This window comes from Tauraco erythrolophus, chromosome 5 (assembly GCF_009769465.1).
Source record: "Tauraco erythrolophus isolate bTauEry1 chromosome 5, bTauEry1.pri, whole genome shotgun sequence".
NCBI classification, from domain to species: domain Eukaryota; kingdom Metazoa; phylum Chordata; class Aves; order Musophagiformes; family Musophagidae; genus Tauraco; species Tauraco erythrolophus.
Genome location: NC_141469.1, coordinates 47,831,196 through 47,846,214, shown reverse-complemented (window position 1 = coordinate 47,846,214; position 15,019 = coordinate 47,831,196). Strand labels below are relative to the sequence as shown.

Here is a 15,019-nt window from a genome sequence, read left to right as displayed (position 1 = left end):
TCTGCCTATAACCAGAATATGCACTCAAAAGTCTTGGTTGAAATCCACAAATTAAAAGTAAAGAATTAAAACTATTATTCAGCAGTGCTACATCAGACACACTAGCAAACTACAATGAATGGAAATTAATGGCTGAAGTCCCACAAGCACTGGTAGACAAGTTTTCTATTAAATCTTAGTGGAATGTCACCCCAGAGCTACCCCTGTGAATTCTCATTAAGTTATCCCACAGCTATCTACAACAGCTTTGCTTACTTTCTCCCCTGAAGCTACTCACAAGAAGCAAGACGAGGGAAAGGAATGAAGTAGCAAAGCATTTATTAATGAGATGCATTTTTAATGAAAATACGGATCTTTTTGTTTAGGACGTGCTAAGAAGGCTCTAGCACTGACTGCAGTGCATCCCTCATACCTGAGGCTGGGATAAATCCAGTTTGGTGTTCGCCTTTGAAGAGCACCCATACCAAGTGAATCTCTGCAAATCTAACTGGGCACTGCTTCCCAGGAGAAAATAATCATTGAAAGGGAAGCGAGGGAGGCAAAATTACTTTGCAGCTTCACTAGCTTTATTTTTAACACCCTGCTCCCTTTACGCTCGTCTTCTCACAGGGAATAACTTAACCCCCAGCTGTGCTGTGTCAATCTAAGAGGCTCTGGATGCCAGGAATCGCAATGAAACAGCCGCCTATGCTGGTACCACCACCCAACAACCACCACCTCCGCTTTCAGAAGTGGCCACGTGCCTGGGCCATCCCGAGGGAACAGCCTGACATTGTCAACAGCCTGTATCTCCAGCAGGCAGATGTACTTACCTCGACATGAGTGGAAAGCACCCACCAGCCAGGCCCCCTCGGCAGAGGAGCGACACGGGTAGAGCATTGCTGATCTAAGGGAAGGAGAAAATAAGGCCCCAGCAAGACTGAAGATCTGCATGTTCGTAATTAAAATATTTTGAGGGTATTTTTGCTTCTCTTTAGAAAAGGCAAGCTGTTTCTAATAAAGGATTATTTGAGTTGCTTGAACTTTGTTGATTTATGAGTTTTTTCATGTTAATCCAAAACTGAAGGCTCCCTTGTCGAAATAAAAATTGGGTTTAGGAGTGGTAGGATGTTAGGCTAAGCTTTTATGTAATTTCTTTCAACTCAGGAGAGAGTCACCTTTATGACTCACCGATTCTGACACCTCCTTTTTCTTGTCAGCTTATTTTTTTGTGAAAAACAGTTTATTTTCTTGGCTGTCCTTAATTGATCCAAACACTGGCAGAAGACAGACACCACACATGCATGCTCCCAAATCAGGACTTTCCTTTTTCCAAACCACAACTTTAAAAAACAACTCACCAGAAACAGGAAAATGATAAACAGAAAAAAACACTTATAGAGTTCCTGTCTTTTTTTTTTTTTTTCTGTTTAGATTACATATTTACAGTTATGCTTCTGGACTGAAAGAAAATTTCCCGAGTTTTTTATTGCAGCAATACATGTGAGCTAGCCCACTGAAATGAATCACAACAATCGCGTGGACACAGAGCCAAGGGATTCAGTGCTGGGTGCCCTGGCACACCGGGCATCCCTGCCCACGCCGCTCCGACAGAGACGAGGCGGCCACTTCTGTCTCTCCTCATTCCTCCCTCTTCTTCCCCAAACCCAGTCAGAAAATCTTCACTGCCAAATAGCAGGCCTTAGCTAACACACCATGGTTCATTCTTAAAATGAAAAAAAACCCACGGAAAATACAAGAAAAATCGTTAACAAAGGCAAGCAGTTAATAATACTTAAACCAAAGAATTATGCAAAAGAAAAAAAAAAAAAAACAGGAGGGAGGGAGAGACTTCAGCGTTTTTCCTCAGAGACTGAGGCTTTCTTTCTCTGACATCAGACTGAAGGAAAATCTCTTATTTAAGAATTTTCTAGATTAGTAAAGTAGGCATTTGGATGATGGGTTGTCAGAGTTTGTTTTGGGAGGAGATGGAGGTGAGTACTCAATACATTCATATTCAGACATAAAACAAATATCACTGATATTCAAGAAATTAAATCACTGAGTTCCACAATTTCCTAGAATATTTACATGTTATTGAAGACAGAACTGATAGGTTTGGATTTGGGGGGTTGCATTTGTTTTAAGACATTGTAGGAAGACCTCTAAATTCCACCAAAGCCACAATCTTCTGCTGTGGTACAACAGCATAACATAGCCCTGTGCATTTAATGGAAGACAATGCTTGCAAAGCAAAGCACCACAAAGAGCTTTTAACCTCAGCTCCCTGTCCTCTGTAGCCATGCAACCATTCCACTCCCACTTGAAATCAGTTATTTACGGGCACCAGCCTCCGCTTACGCAAAAGCAAGACTGTGCTTCTCAAGTCAGAGCAAAGGTTACAACTCTTTGTGCCAGTCTGTGGCCTGCTGCTCAAGTACAAATTCAACTGAGTTTCTTGGCCTTCTGGTTCTAATGGAAAGGTCATTCGGAGCTTTTCTCTGCTACTCTGGAAATGGAAAGTTCCAATACTGGCAGATACACTTTTCTTCATCTTCGGTGCACAGCTACTCCTTCCAGGAGTCTCATCCTGCGTAAGAGACTTCACAGGATGGAATGCTATCAAGCATTATCAATACTACATGTGAAAGTACTTGACCTGCACTTTTGCTGGATTTATCAGATGTAAAATAAATTTTGAGAACTTTTGTGATTTTACAGATTTCAGCTGCTCACTGTTGGTGAGAAAAACCTGAATCCTAGCAATGTATGATCTGAGGAACAGGAGGCAGCTAACAGCCTAATATGTCTTTTAAATGATACTTTAATCCAGTCAGAGGCTTGACTGCTCACCACTGCAACACTGTACTGAGATCTACCAATGCTTACAGGAAAGGAGACAACAGGGAAGGTATTTACAGTCAGGATCAGGACTCCTTATTTTTGCACTATGCTGAGTATGTGCAGCCACTTTCTCTATAGCTTGTAGATAACAGGAGGACTGGGATTCTTCTGAAGCCCACAGAAAGGTCAGATGGAGCTAGGGAGATTTTGGAGTTTGGAATAGCACAGGGAAAAGACATCATAGAGAAATTTTTCCCTATCATGCTGTTCCTAAAACTCACTGTGTGATCACATAGTGCAAAAATCCCTGTCTTATTTCCAATACTAACCAGAATCACGGAGAAAAGTCTGTGAAGGAGAGATTAATGGAGAGCATGTCCCTCTTACCTTACTCATTCAGCTGTACAAAGCAGAATTAAAAAATTGCTTCCTCTGCCTCCACTACACTGCTCCTTAGCCTGTAAAGTGCACTGTGAATCACTGACAATGACGCCAGAGCCAACAAGCCACAGCAATACTATTTTTCAAAACCTTAGCTTGTCAAAGTTGATTTCGAAATCAACTTGTCTCTGATACTAGACATGAGACCTCAAAACAGCAGAAACCAGCAAAATACGGTTTCTCTTCAAAAGGGCAAATGAAGTGGATTTTCTCCTTTACCCACCGACCACAAAGTCATCAGATTATTCTAAGTCAGTTTTAACATCAGATGCAAGTTCTATTATTCACCCCGTTGTTAAGCTAGCCATTCTGCTAAGGTAAGGATTGCTAGCAATAATCATTATAAATACAAATATACAATAAAAAAAAAACTAGTTAACAGTAGCAAGTTATACTAGAACTGAGCAGAGTGATGGTCAAGGTAGGGGATTTTTATAACCAACTAATACCACAAACAAAGGATTTCACATCTAAATTATCAAGAAATAAGCCTGCACATCATCTTCTCAAGAACTGGAAAGCAAGGGAAATTATTTCAATTCCTTATGGGTCAATTATAGCAGTGCATAGTGATTTAAATAATAACTACAACAAAAAAAAACCCTCACCAAGCCAAGGAAATTAGTTGTATTTACAGTTTCCTAAAATAAAACAAGTTTAGCAAAAATAGTTAAGATTGGAAGTCAAACACATTTTACACTGCTTTAAGGAGTTTCTACAAAGGAAATGCCAATCCTGTTGTCCCTCAGGTCCTTTCCAGCAGAGCTGCTGCCCCAGCAGTCACTCCTCACCCTGTCCCAGGTACAGGGAGTACCTTTGTTCTGTTTATAAAATAAAAGACAGTAATGGGCAGGGTTTGGTTTTTTCTTTCAATTTTAAGCTGGGGCATGTTATAGTTCTTCGCATTCTTACAAGGCTGCCCGGAGGACACACGCCACAGCCCTTTCACCCGAGACAGCGATTAACATAGCTGGGAGAAATTTCAGCCATCAATTCTGATGGTATGTTATTGGTGCCATAGTAGCTGTTGAAGTTTGTGATCTAAGGGACTGAGTGGGCCAAGGAGAGACAGTACTTTCTTCTTTAAATGATATATTGGAAGGAGAAGGAGGGACAGCTTAGATCTTCAGAGTCTGCAAGGCAAAACATTCATACCTTCCCCCTATGCAGCTGCCCTTTTAAATGGCACTTTTACCCCTATAAATCTTGCTTTTTCTGTAACATTGTTCCAAAACTGTTCTTGTCAGGGTGTTTGCAGAGAACCAATGCACAGAAGTATTCATCCATGGACGAAAAGCTTCTAGACTGGTAGATTTTTCAAACAAACGTAACCTGTAGCGAAATAACACTTTCCAGATTGCCCAACGCATTTTAGAAGTTACAAAACAATTCCACTGCATCGATTTGCTATTTATTCTCTGTACCTGGGAAATACCGCATCTTCCTTTCTAGAGGATTAATATTATCCTTTAAAAAATATTTTAAAAGGCAGTTAACACTAGCAGAACAAGTGCAATGAGGTTACATAGCTGTGTTAACTGATCTTCACCACTAATTGCATAATGGCATTCCAGACTCTGGTGTTAAGGGCAGATCTTTTACTTATTTTAAAATTTCAGTACTGAAAGGAGAAATTAATTCAGTTTTAAGACAATTAACAGCTCAGTCCTGCATTTCCTGACTTTATCCCCTTATCATTAGTATTGTTGTTCTGATTATTCTCACCCTTGTGCCAAGCGCTACTTGTAACACGGCTTAAACAGATCTCATGACGAGGGAATTGGGTCCATGTATACAGGACAGGAGGTCAGCTGCCAGACAACTGGGAGAGGAAAAAATTTCTAGAAGCTGGTATTTTCATAGGGTCACAGAGTTTGGGCAGGTTCTTCTACCCTCTTTAAATCAATTAGTTTCCATTCCACTGAATGACTAACTTAGTCAAAACGAAGAGCATCCCATCTGCCCTGTCTGCAATCCCTAAACGCTGCCCAGGAGGAGATGTAGAGATAGCAGAGAAGAATTCCTCTCTACGACCAGTCACTATAACCACAGTAAAGTTATTCTGCATTCACATCCGTCTAGGACCAGCAGCCCGCCACACTCCTTTTGACTCTTCATGGTTGCCTTATAGGCACTGTAGGAAGGAATCACCTGGCCTAACTTTAGCTGTCAACAAATCAGGCAAGCTGTCTAATCCATTTGCATAGGTTTCTTCTAGTTTGAGAATGCACTTGTTCACTGTAATAAATTCATTCCCGATACATTATGTAAAGTATATGGGTGAGACACTCTTCCAGCAGAAGAAAAAGAAAAAAGAAAAAAAAAAAGAAGAAAGAAAGGCTAAATGCTGAGAAATTTGAACTATAGGCACTGCTGGGAGGCTAATTCAACAACTTTCCTATGATATTTTATTAATAAAGTCATGTAGTCTTAAAGCTTAGTGCATCATTCAACACTTAAATGGTTGTAGTCAAATACTCTCCTAGGCAGTCAGACTGACTTCTCTGGAACTGCTCACTGGAGAAAACATTTGTTGGATTTGATCCATTCCTATCCAAATAATAGCAAGACTGCAGTGGCACCGGAAGGTCCCCAGTCCAGCTAGAGGCACCACCGTTCTAGAAACTGCATCAATGTTCAAAGGAACTAGAGTCCCTATTTAAGGATCTTAAAATCAGCTTCACAGCAAAGGAAGAGTAGATGTCTACACATATTTGGAAGCAGAAACACTCCTGCGGGACACAAGTTACTCATATACTCAGTGAAGAATCAGTTAGCTTAACCAATAGTTTTCATCAGAAGAGCTTTATCTCTGATGTTCCTCAAATGTCATACCACATTTTTAAGGTCATATAAACAAACTTGTGTATTCCTTAAGTTCCAGGCCCCTACAGCAGATATTCCAATCAAGTCCCTTCACCAATTAGAAAAGATTTGGTCAACGAACTACCTTCATCTCCTTAGAAGTTATGTTTTTGCAATGGGAGCCATAAGCCTCAGCTCACTCAAGTTTCATCCACACAAAAGAGAGACACCCTGAAGATACCTTGTTTCCAGACTCCTGACACAAGACGTTCACATGAACTTTATTTGTCTGAGTCACTTCCCTGGTTTTATGCCTCGAACACTCTTTCGCAGAGACAGAGGTGCAGAAGCAACGCACCTGTTCTGCTGTATGACGTGACAAATCCAGAAGCACTAAGGAATACACCTGGCCCCACCGCTTCTCCTAGAAGCGGCACCACTGTTACCAACTTAAAACTGCCATCTTCAAGACGGAAACCTAACACAGGTGAGTGTTTTGCTAGAAGGAAAAAAGAAAATAACCCACACACACCCTTCAAACCCCCCCGGCTGGCAAATTTCTCCTTAACAGGAGAATTCAAGGGAAATATATATATATATAGTTGTCTGCTACTTTTCTCATTAGGACAAAGGTTTAGAGAACTTGTCCTATGAGGAGCGGCTGAGAGAGCTGGGGCTGTTTAGTCTGGAGAAGAGGAGGCTCAGGGGGACCTTATCGCTCTCTACAATTACCTGAAAGGAAGTTGTAGGGAGGTGGAGGTCAGTCTCTTCTCCCACATTGTGAATGACAGGACGAGAGGGAATGGCCTCAAGTTACACCAGGGGAAATTTAGGTTAGATATCAGGAAAAATTTCTTTACAGAGAGGGTTGTCAAGTATTGGAACAGGCTGCCCAGAGAGGTGGTGGAGTCCCCATCCCTGGAGGTGTTTAAAAACCGTGTAGATTTGGTGTTGAGCAATATAGTTTAGGGACCCTGACAGTGCAGGGTGAATGGTTGGACTCAATGATCTTGAAGGTCTCTTCCAACCAGACGATTCTATGATTAGAAGTTGATGAGTTTTAGTCTATGCACAACTAGAGGGAACAGCAAAGTCAAGTGCTGACCATAGGGGACAGAAAAACATGACTTGTTTATTATTACCATACAACTATAACAGAAGCATTCTTATCAGCTGGCAAAGTTTCTAAGGAATATAAGTCTATGGAAAAGCCATCCCTAATTGAACCAAGTCTCAACAGCGACAAGAGAGCGTATTAATGAGGCAAGGCCAGGAGGTGTGATGAGGAGATAACAATACCCTTAGGAGTTACACTGGTATTAAATGAGTCTTTATTACTGTATTACTCTTACGAATCTTTACAGCAAGAATAACTCTGTTTATACAGATGTTCTTTCAACCCTCAGTTATTCTAGTTTAAACACACATACAGAGAACCTTGACATTTTAAAATTACAGGTCATTAGATTAAATTAGATTTGTTATTTTGCTGTACTAACCCACTAGGCTTTACAAGGCTGATATATTCTTTCAGTGAAACTGAGATGCATTAATTGAAATGAGATACCACACCTTTAATAATGCAGATTGATGCAGCACTCTCACAGGGTTCTTCATTCGGTGCCTTTATTTTAATTCCTCTGAGTACTACTAATATGGTTCATTTTATCATTAAGAGGACATTCTTCACCTAAGTAGCACACGCCAAGCAAGCTAAACCAAAATAATAGGACTGGTTTACCGTTACTCGGAGGGATGCATGGCTGATATTTATGCAAAATTAAGCAAGGCTGAACTCTGGTTCCCTACCAAAGTGACTCGCAGTCAAAGTGGAAAGTCCACAGAATTCCAAAATCCCACCTTCTGCAGCATACAGCTGACACCAAATGTATCACCGCTTGAAATACTCTCACAAAACACAAACTGTTACATACATAAGCAGCCTCAGCAGTAAGAGTCGGAGCTCTGGCCCTTTTCCCCACTCAGAGGAACACCTTAGCGCTACTGGTTCAGACCTTCAGGGAAACAAAAGGATTATTATGAGGATCCACCCAAACTTCAGTGCACCATAGACTCCTCTATCCTGCAGTTACAAATTAAAGTAATGCTGGCAGAGGAAAAAGGCAGCTTCTGGCACCCAGACGACCTGCTCCAGTGAATGATCACAGACCCAAGGAGTGACAACAAGACCCCTAAGACCTCTGGACTGGAGGAAGGGAAGAACCTCGATCATTGCAGATCTAGACATTCACCACTTCATGTCTTGGCTCCCCATCTGTAAAAAGAGGACAGGCTCCCTTTCCAGCCCCATCAGAGGAGAAACGCGCTGCAGACCACAGGATAGATCCCTGTCAGTGCTACACAATGATGAAAGGACTCACATGAGGATTTAAACCAGATGAGAATCCAACTGTTAGAAATAAAAACGCACAGCAAGCTCAGAGGTTTTGATCTGTCAATTTCTGCTCTAGTTTCCTTGTGTGGCACTATTTTATAGCCTAAGACAGGTTTTAAGCTGCCTCACACCACTAACATCCTGACTTCTCCATACTAGGGAGGTCAACCAGCCCTGCTTGCAACTGTAACGGTCTTTTATTTTCATTTGAGAGAGATGTCATTTCAAGTGGTCAAAAACGAGCTGGAAGACACAACACACTAGACATTTGCTAACGTCTCTAGGCCAAAGAATAAATTGGTGAGAGAATTACAGAGCCAGCTGAAGCAGATGGGTCTAGTAGCCAGATATAGCATGACCCGTTTCTGATTTTCACCCGGATCAATAGGCCTTGGCACACTGAGTGTTGATACCTATAACATCCTTTGATTTTATTTCTATTTAAGATTGACATTGCTTTTCAATAACTTTGGACTAACACGTCAAGTTCTGCATAATTCGCTCAGTTCAAATCATCCAGATTTAGAATGGTGAATGCTGAGCAGATTTTTGGAAGAGATAATAACCCCCATGCTCCAGAATTAAAGCCAAATAGGGATTAAAAGCAAATATAATGTGTTAGACAAATTAAGCCACATTGGCTTCACTGGCAGCTTCTTTCTCCTTTCTCTTAGTAGGAGCATCCACTCTGGGCACTGCTGGAAAAGCAGACGCTCCCTTCTCGCACCGCAGCTGTGGCGATGCTCCAGGCTCCCGACATGCTCCCTCACACAAGAGGATAGTGCTAATAGTAAGCGTTGTGATGCACATTACAGCTTTGCTATCCACGCATCAAGGAGATTTCAAATGTGAAGGAGGAAGCACAAGAAATTACAGACAGCTTCCTTCTTAGACATGGACCTCTCGGGCCTACATGGAGTCCTCTGCTCTGCTCACCAGGCCCTGGGTTGCACAAGTGCAGGCATGAGACCTCCTGTCATAGTGAACTGCAGAATAAACTGCCCAAGAGGGAAGTTTCTGCTCTTTCACGAAGGACATACTCCTTCAATTATGATCATGCCTGGAGTGATTGCTGGCAGCTTCGTTACCTACAGAGAACTGCTTCGCCATTGAGTTCTTGGCGTCATTAGCAGTCTCTCAGCAGAACCGACGGTCATAAGGTATTTTATGTACCATACGTATGCTGGAGTCACGTGCTTCTCTCTTGGTCCTTTATCATAAAGAAGGCTCTATAGAAACCACAGTATTCATCTTCCCAAGACAAACGGTGTTTATATGCACTTCACTTTTCCTCTCCCAGGCTGCATACTCACCTTTCCTTGGCACAAAAGCCCTTCTTTTCACGTTCCTCGTTGTTCTTCTGCCTCTGGTCCTACACCAGCCAGCTTACTGTGTCAGTGCCAATTCCCTGAAGTCTGACACAGCATTACCTTTCCGGCTGATGTTGGAGTGAACCATTACAGTCTGAAATTCCCAGGGCTTCAGGGAATTTTAAAGTCACAACAATTTTAACAACAATTTGCCTAACCACTGTCGGAAAACAGAATCCACCGAGGCTTACTAAAAGCTGCAGATTAAATTCAAAGCCCGCAGCTGCAGGGAGCTGTTACCCTGGTATCTGGGCTTATACCACCTTCATGCGTGTTCTGTACTGGCAATCAGACGAAGAGCTATTTAAAGTGCCTCTATTGTTACACCCCCAAATATTTTACTATTAAATTTCACCCGCCACCTGCCCGTCTTTGCGTTTTATGGCACGAGCGAACAGCAAGCTGCGCTATTTTTCCACCCTGCCCGAAGAGCAAGGCTGAACGTCTCTCCTTGGCTCGGCTGAGCGATGGGAGAAGGGGCCGCAGAGGGCTGCCGGGCCGCTCTCCCGCTGGACATCGCTGCCCCCCGGCCTCCTGTGTTCGCCCCCCTACACCCGGCCCGCCTCTCCGCGCACTGCGGAGCGTTACCTGCGCGGCCGCCAGCCGCGGGCGAGGGGAGCTGGCAGGCCGCAGGGCCGGAGGTGTCCCCGGCAGGGCGGGGGGCCCTCGCCGCCCCCCGGGACGCCGCGGCTGGGAGCCCCGCTGGGGAGACGCGCCCACTCCGCGCCTCTGCGCACCTGCGCGGCTCCTGTTTACAGCCGCCTCGTTCATCTCAGTCCCGGGGGCGGGGAGGGGAAATGCGATTAAGAGATTAAGTTTGGAAGAGATGCGCGGGTGAGGGGGGCAGGGGCTCATCCAAAGGCGCGCGCGCTGCGCGGGGGCTGAGCCGCGGCTCCCGGCCGCTTTCCCTGCAGCGCGCAGAGCGGCGGAGGGCCGGGACGGAGCTCAGCGTGGAATAAAATGCCTACAGCCCCTGCGACGAGCGGGGAAAGGACACCGGGTCGTTCCACGGGGTGTTCCCAATGGGGGTCAGGCGCCAGCACCCCGGCCCTCCCGCGGTCTTACCTCGATCCACTTCTGCGCCTCGGTGAAGGCCAACTCAGGCTGGGGGGGCTCGGGGGGAGGCTGAACCTCTCCCAGCTCCAGCGCGGGACTGGCCATCTGCAGGGCCCCGGCGCGCCGCGGCTGCGGCGGGAGAGCAGCCAGGCACCGAGCCGCCAGCCCGAGGTGAGCCGCGGCCGCAGCGGGGGGACGCTGAGGCCGCTGCCTGCCTCTCCCTGCCTCTCCCTGCCTCGCAGCCGCCGGGGCGGGGGCCGGGGGCGGCGGCGCTCTGCAGCCCGGCTGGCTGCCGCTCGCCTGCGGTAACCTCTCTCCGCCGGTGCCCCGTCCGCCCGCCCTGCCGGCTCGCTCCTTCCTCCCTCGCTTGCTGCCCCGCCGGCGGAGCGGAGCTGCGCTGCCCTGAGCTGCCAGCTAAAAATAAAACAGACGGGTGAAGCCGCTTTGCCTTCAGCCCATGCAAATGCCCGCGCCGCCGCCTCCTCCTCCTCGCCGCGAGCATCGCATCGCGGGCGGCGCTGCGACCGGGGCGGGCGGGGGGGGGGGGTTGAGGGGAGTGGTGATGGGGGGATCGGCACGATGGCAAGGCACCCCTAGTTTTAGGGGAGAGCGGATCCTCCTCTCCCCTCCCCCCCGCCCCGCAGCTCCTGCTAGGGCACCGAGCCACCCGTGCAGGCGGCGGGCAGTTGTTTGCGGTTGTTGCGTTAAACACCCGATTAATTAACGTTATCACACGAATCGCCTCGGAACCTTCGGCCCCCCGCGGCGGGAAAAGGCTTTGCTTCCCCCGCCCAGACCCTCACCCGCCTGCCCGGGGGCCGCGGGGCTCCCGCCCCGGAGCGGAGCGGCGGCAGGTGCCTCGGGGGCCGCCGCAGGCACCTCCTCGTGTCGCGACGGGGCGAGAGGGGCCTTCCAAAAATCTGTGAGGGTCAGCACAGCACCTGACAGAGTTCTTTCAAAAGCGAAGCAGACAGCAAGGTGTGCTTAAAAAAATACCGTGCTTGAATACTCGTTGTTTTCCTCTTTATGCAGGGGAAGAAAATAAAGTTTGCCCCGCACAGACTTGCACACCTGGTTTGCATCGTGTGAGCAGTCCCAGCTCAAACAGGTGCTCTTTAGTCTCAGCTGAAGCATAGACGTTTCTAAAACAGGGAAGAGAAATTTTTCACCGGGAGTATTCAAAGCCAATTCCTAAAAATCCCCACTCATAAGCATTTGAAAGATGAGCCAAAGTTACTTGTTTACATTTATTCAAGCATAGGAAGATATCTGCGTGATGGAAACACAGGTATGCAAATATTCACCCCTACTGCTGAGGGGTTTTATTTTGAGATGGGTCATAACTGGTCATATTTGCAACTTGTGATAGTTGTCAACAAATTTTGATGAGAACTGTAGGATCTACTTTTCAATATGCCCTTCTTTTAGGCATGAATTTGCCTCATTTCAAAACTTGGGATTTTGAATCTTGTTTATTGTTATAAGTGAGTCAAAGAAAACAAAAACACTAACTTTTCAAATATAAATATACCACATAAATGCGTATGTTTGTCTCTGTTTCCATTCTTGGATTTTGTCTTTATTGTTTCATACCTTTTGTTTTAGTCTCTGTTTATTGTTTGAAATTTGCTGGAATAATGAAAGGCTTAAAACCAGGAGATGAGTTTGTAGGGATTTTTCTGAGAACTACAACTAGATGAAAACTAGATGAATGGTAATCTAATCTCAAACATTTGAAGAGAAATAATAAGAGTATTTTGAAATACTTAAGCTAACGCAAACTATTTTCTGATTCTTGTAATATTTAAATAACACTGATTTATATCAGACATCAATTAGATTTATTCTCCCAGGGCAGTGGAAGATTAACAATTTAAAATAATTATCCTACCTCTTTTTTTATTACAGTGCAATATCAAATGTATGATTTTGCTGTCTGGTGTTCTTAACATCACCTCTCAGAGAACTAGAAGATCTGGAATGGGCTGTGGTAAGCATCATATCACACAGAGGAACTGTTTGATATAGAGACCACCACCACATACCTTGTCTTAAACTAAGAGGTGGACAATCATTTCACGTTTATACACTCTGTTTTCATAGATCACTAAAAATTATGTGCTTTTATACGTACTCTTTTACAGACTCATAAAGACTCTTACATTCAAGCATATACGTCTTTTAAAATTGATTAATTCCATACAAAGACATGTGGTTATAGAGCTGGTGCAGTCCTTTAAAGACCCCTGTCTTGTATTTAGGAGTGTAAATGACACCCTGAATGGCAGCAGAAGTCTGGCCACTTCTTTCCTAATCCTAATCCTGAACCTACGTCCCCTTTGGTCAAGTACAAGGCAGCATCCCTACCTCCCTGTTCCCATGGAAACACACTCCTAGCATCAGCCCAGCTTGCTTTTTTTTTTTTTTTTTTTTCTAAATCACCATCTGCCTGGAGAGTTGCAGGGCTTGCTCTAAGCCCCTTAAAATACCAGTCATAGGTTTTTCAACAGTTTTCCTTTCCCTATTACAGCTGCCCTGGCAACTGGTACAGGAGGCAAAATACAAAACCAAACACCTTAGAAATTCCAGCAAGGTTTTCCTGAGGTCACTCTGCTGCTCCTGACCAGAAATATTATCAGAAACATAGTGACAGAGTTTGTTAACAGCAACAAAATAGGAGAATTTTTATTGTAGCTGTGTGTAAAAATCTCTTCTTTTAAAACAAAAGCTTCAGTTTAACTTCTCTGATTTTCTTTCCAGTAAAACTCAAGCTAGTGTCTCAGTAGTCCTTAACACCTGCAACAAACTTGCATCTGTGCTTATTAGACAGAGGAAGACCTGTGGTGGAGCAGACAACAGTGTTGAGCTGTGTATTTTTGTCCAGGTGCATTCACCCTTCCCGAAAGGAGACTGTGCCTGTGCGCAAGTAAAGTAATTGTGGGACAATGTGTATTATGGCAGTTATAGGAGAAGCTGTAAGCAGAGGAAGAGGGTCTTCTCTGATTATCAGGGATCTCTGCTGCTGTGCACAGTAGGAGAAATAGAGACTTTTAGGAAGGTTCCATTTCAGGTAGAGTGAGGGTTCAACTTGTATTAACTGGTTTGGTCTTCTATCCAATTTAGTTTTCTCCTCTGGGAAGAGGAACTCTCCTGTTCGTTTTTGTCTTCAACATAACATCTAAAATCTTTAAGCCCCTTGGACAGCAGAAGCAGGGTGTTAATAAAGCCTGAATGGTGTCATGGCAGGCCTGGTCTTATCCCATGGCAGCGATGAACAGCTTGCATGAAGGAAGCTGTGCCCTGGACGGCTTCTGCCGCTATAATGCGTCTTCCTGAAGGAATGGGTCTAGTGTCCAAGACCAAGCTCTGTGCAAAACTACTCTTAGATGGCATCTTTGTGCTCTTGCACCTTTTCCTGGTTGTAGTAACCTGACAATAAACCTTTTTCTTCAAAGCAGATCTGACACAACATGCTTCCAGTAACATGGGCACAATCCATTTGGAAAAAATTACTTTTTCCCAAAAAAGTTGCACAAAGAGAAAATGGGTGAAACACCAAAAGATTCTCCAATTCTATTATATTTTACCTGGCTTATTAACCTTTTCTTTGTGAGCTTTTATAAATGCGCCTTAAACCAGCAAGGCCCTGGGCTGGTTAAGAAGGGAAGTTATCCTGCTGGCCCAAGGCTTTTCTGCCTCCTTATCTGCTCTGCAATCTGTCAGTCCTGGCTGATATTCTCTGAGCAGAGCTTCTTTCTCCTCCAGAACAGTAATGGTCATAGTTGGGATTGTTGCACAAACCTGGGCCAGATTTCAGAAAAATCTGAGCTGAGCTGTAAGAGGACTGCTCTGGCTAAATATCTTCTTGGTTGTTTGCTCAAGGATTTTTATACATTTCATTGGTTTGCTTGTCCTTGTTTGTCCCTTTAACAAACCACTAAGTATCACACAGAGAACTTGAGGCTGTATTATATTTGTTTTTTGAATTCTACTTGGAATTCCTATGTTCTCTAGGGTATAAACCAGGGGTAGGCACATCCAGCACAGCTCTGAATACCCTCCAGATTATTTCTGGGGTGCAGCCTCTGAGCCGTCATGGGACTCACACCATTGCAAAGAGCAATGTGAC

At 44.6% G+C, this 15,019-nt stretch overlaps 1 protein-coding gene across 2 annotated transcripts in view; it reads right to left on the bottom strand.

The window, feature by feature from the left end:
* The window catches only part of LIMCH1 (LIM and calponin homology domains 1), a 187,776-nt gene extending 176,781 nt beyond the window's left edge, over nt 1-10,995 (bottom strand). For both annotated transcript variants that reach the window (XM_086611392.1, XM_086611391.1), the window contains exon 1: nt 10,900-10,995. In XM_086611392.1, the coding sequence (XP_086467518.1) occupies nt 10,900-10,995 (96 nt within the window). The remainder of the gene's footprint in view (nt 1-10,899) is intronic.
* Nucleotides 10,996-15,019: the final 4,024 nt, after the last annotated feature.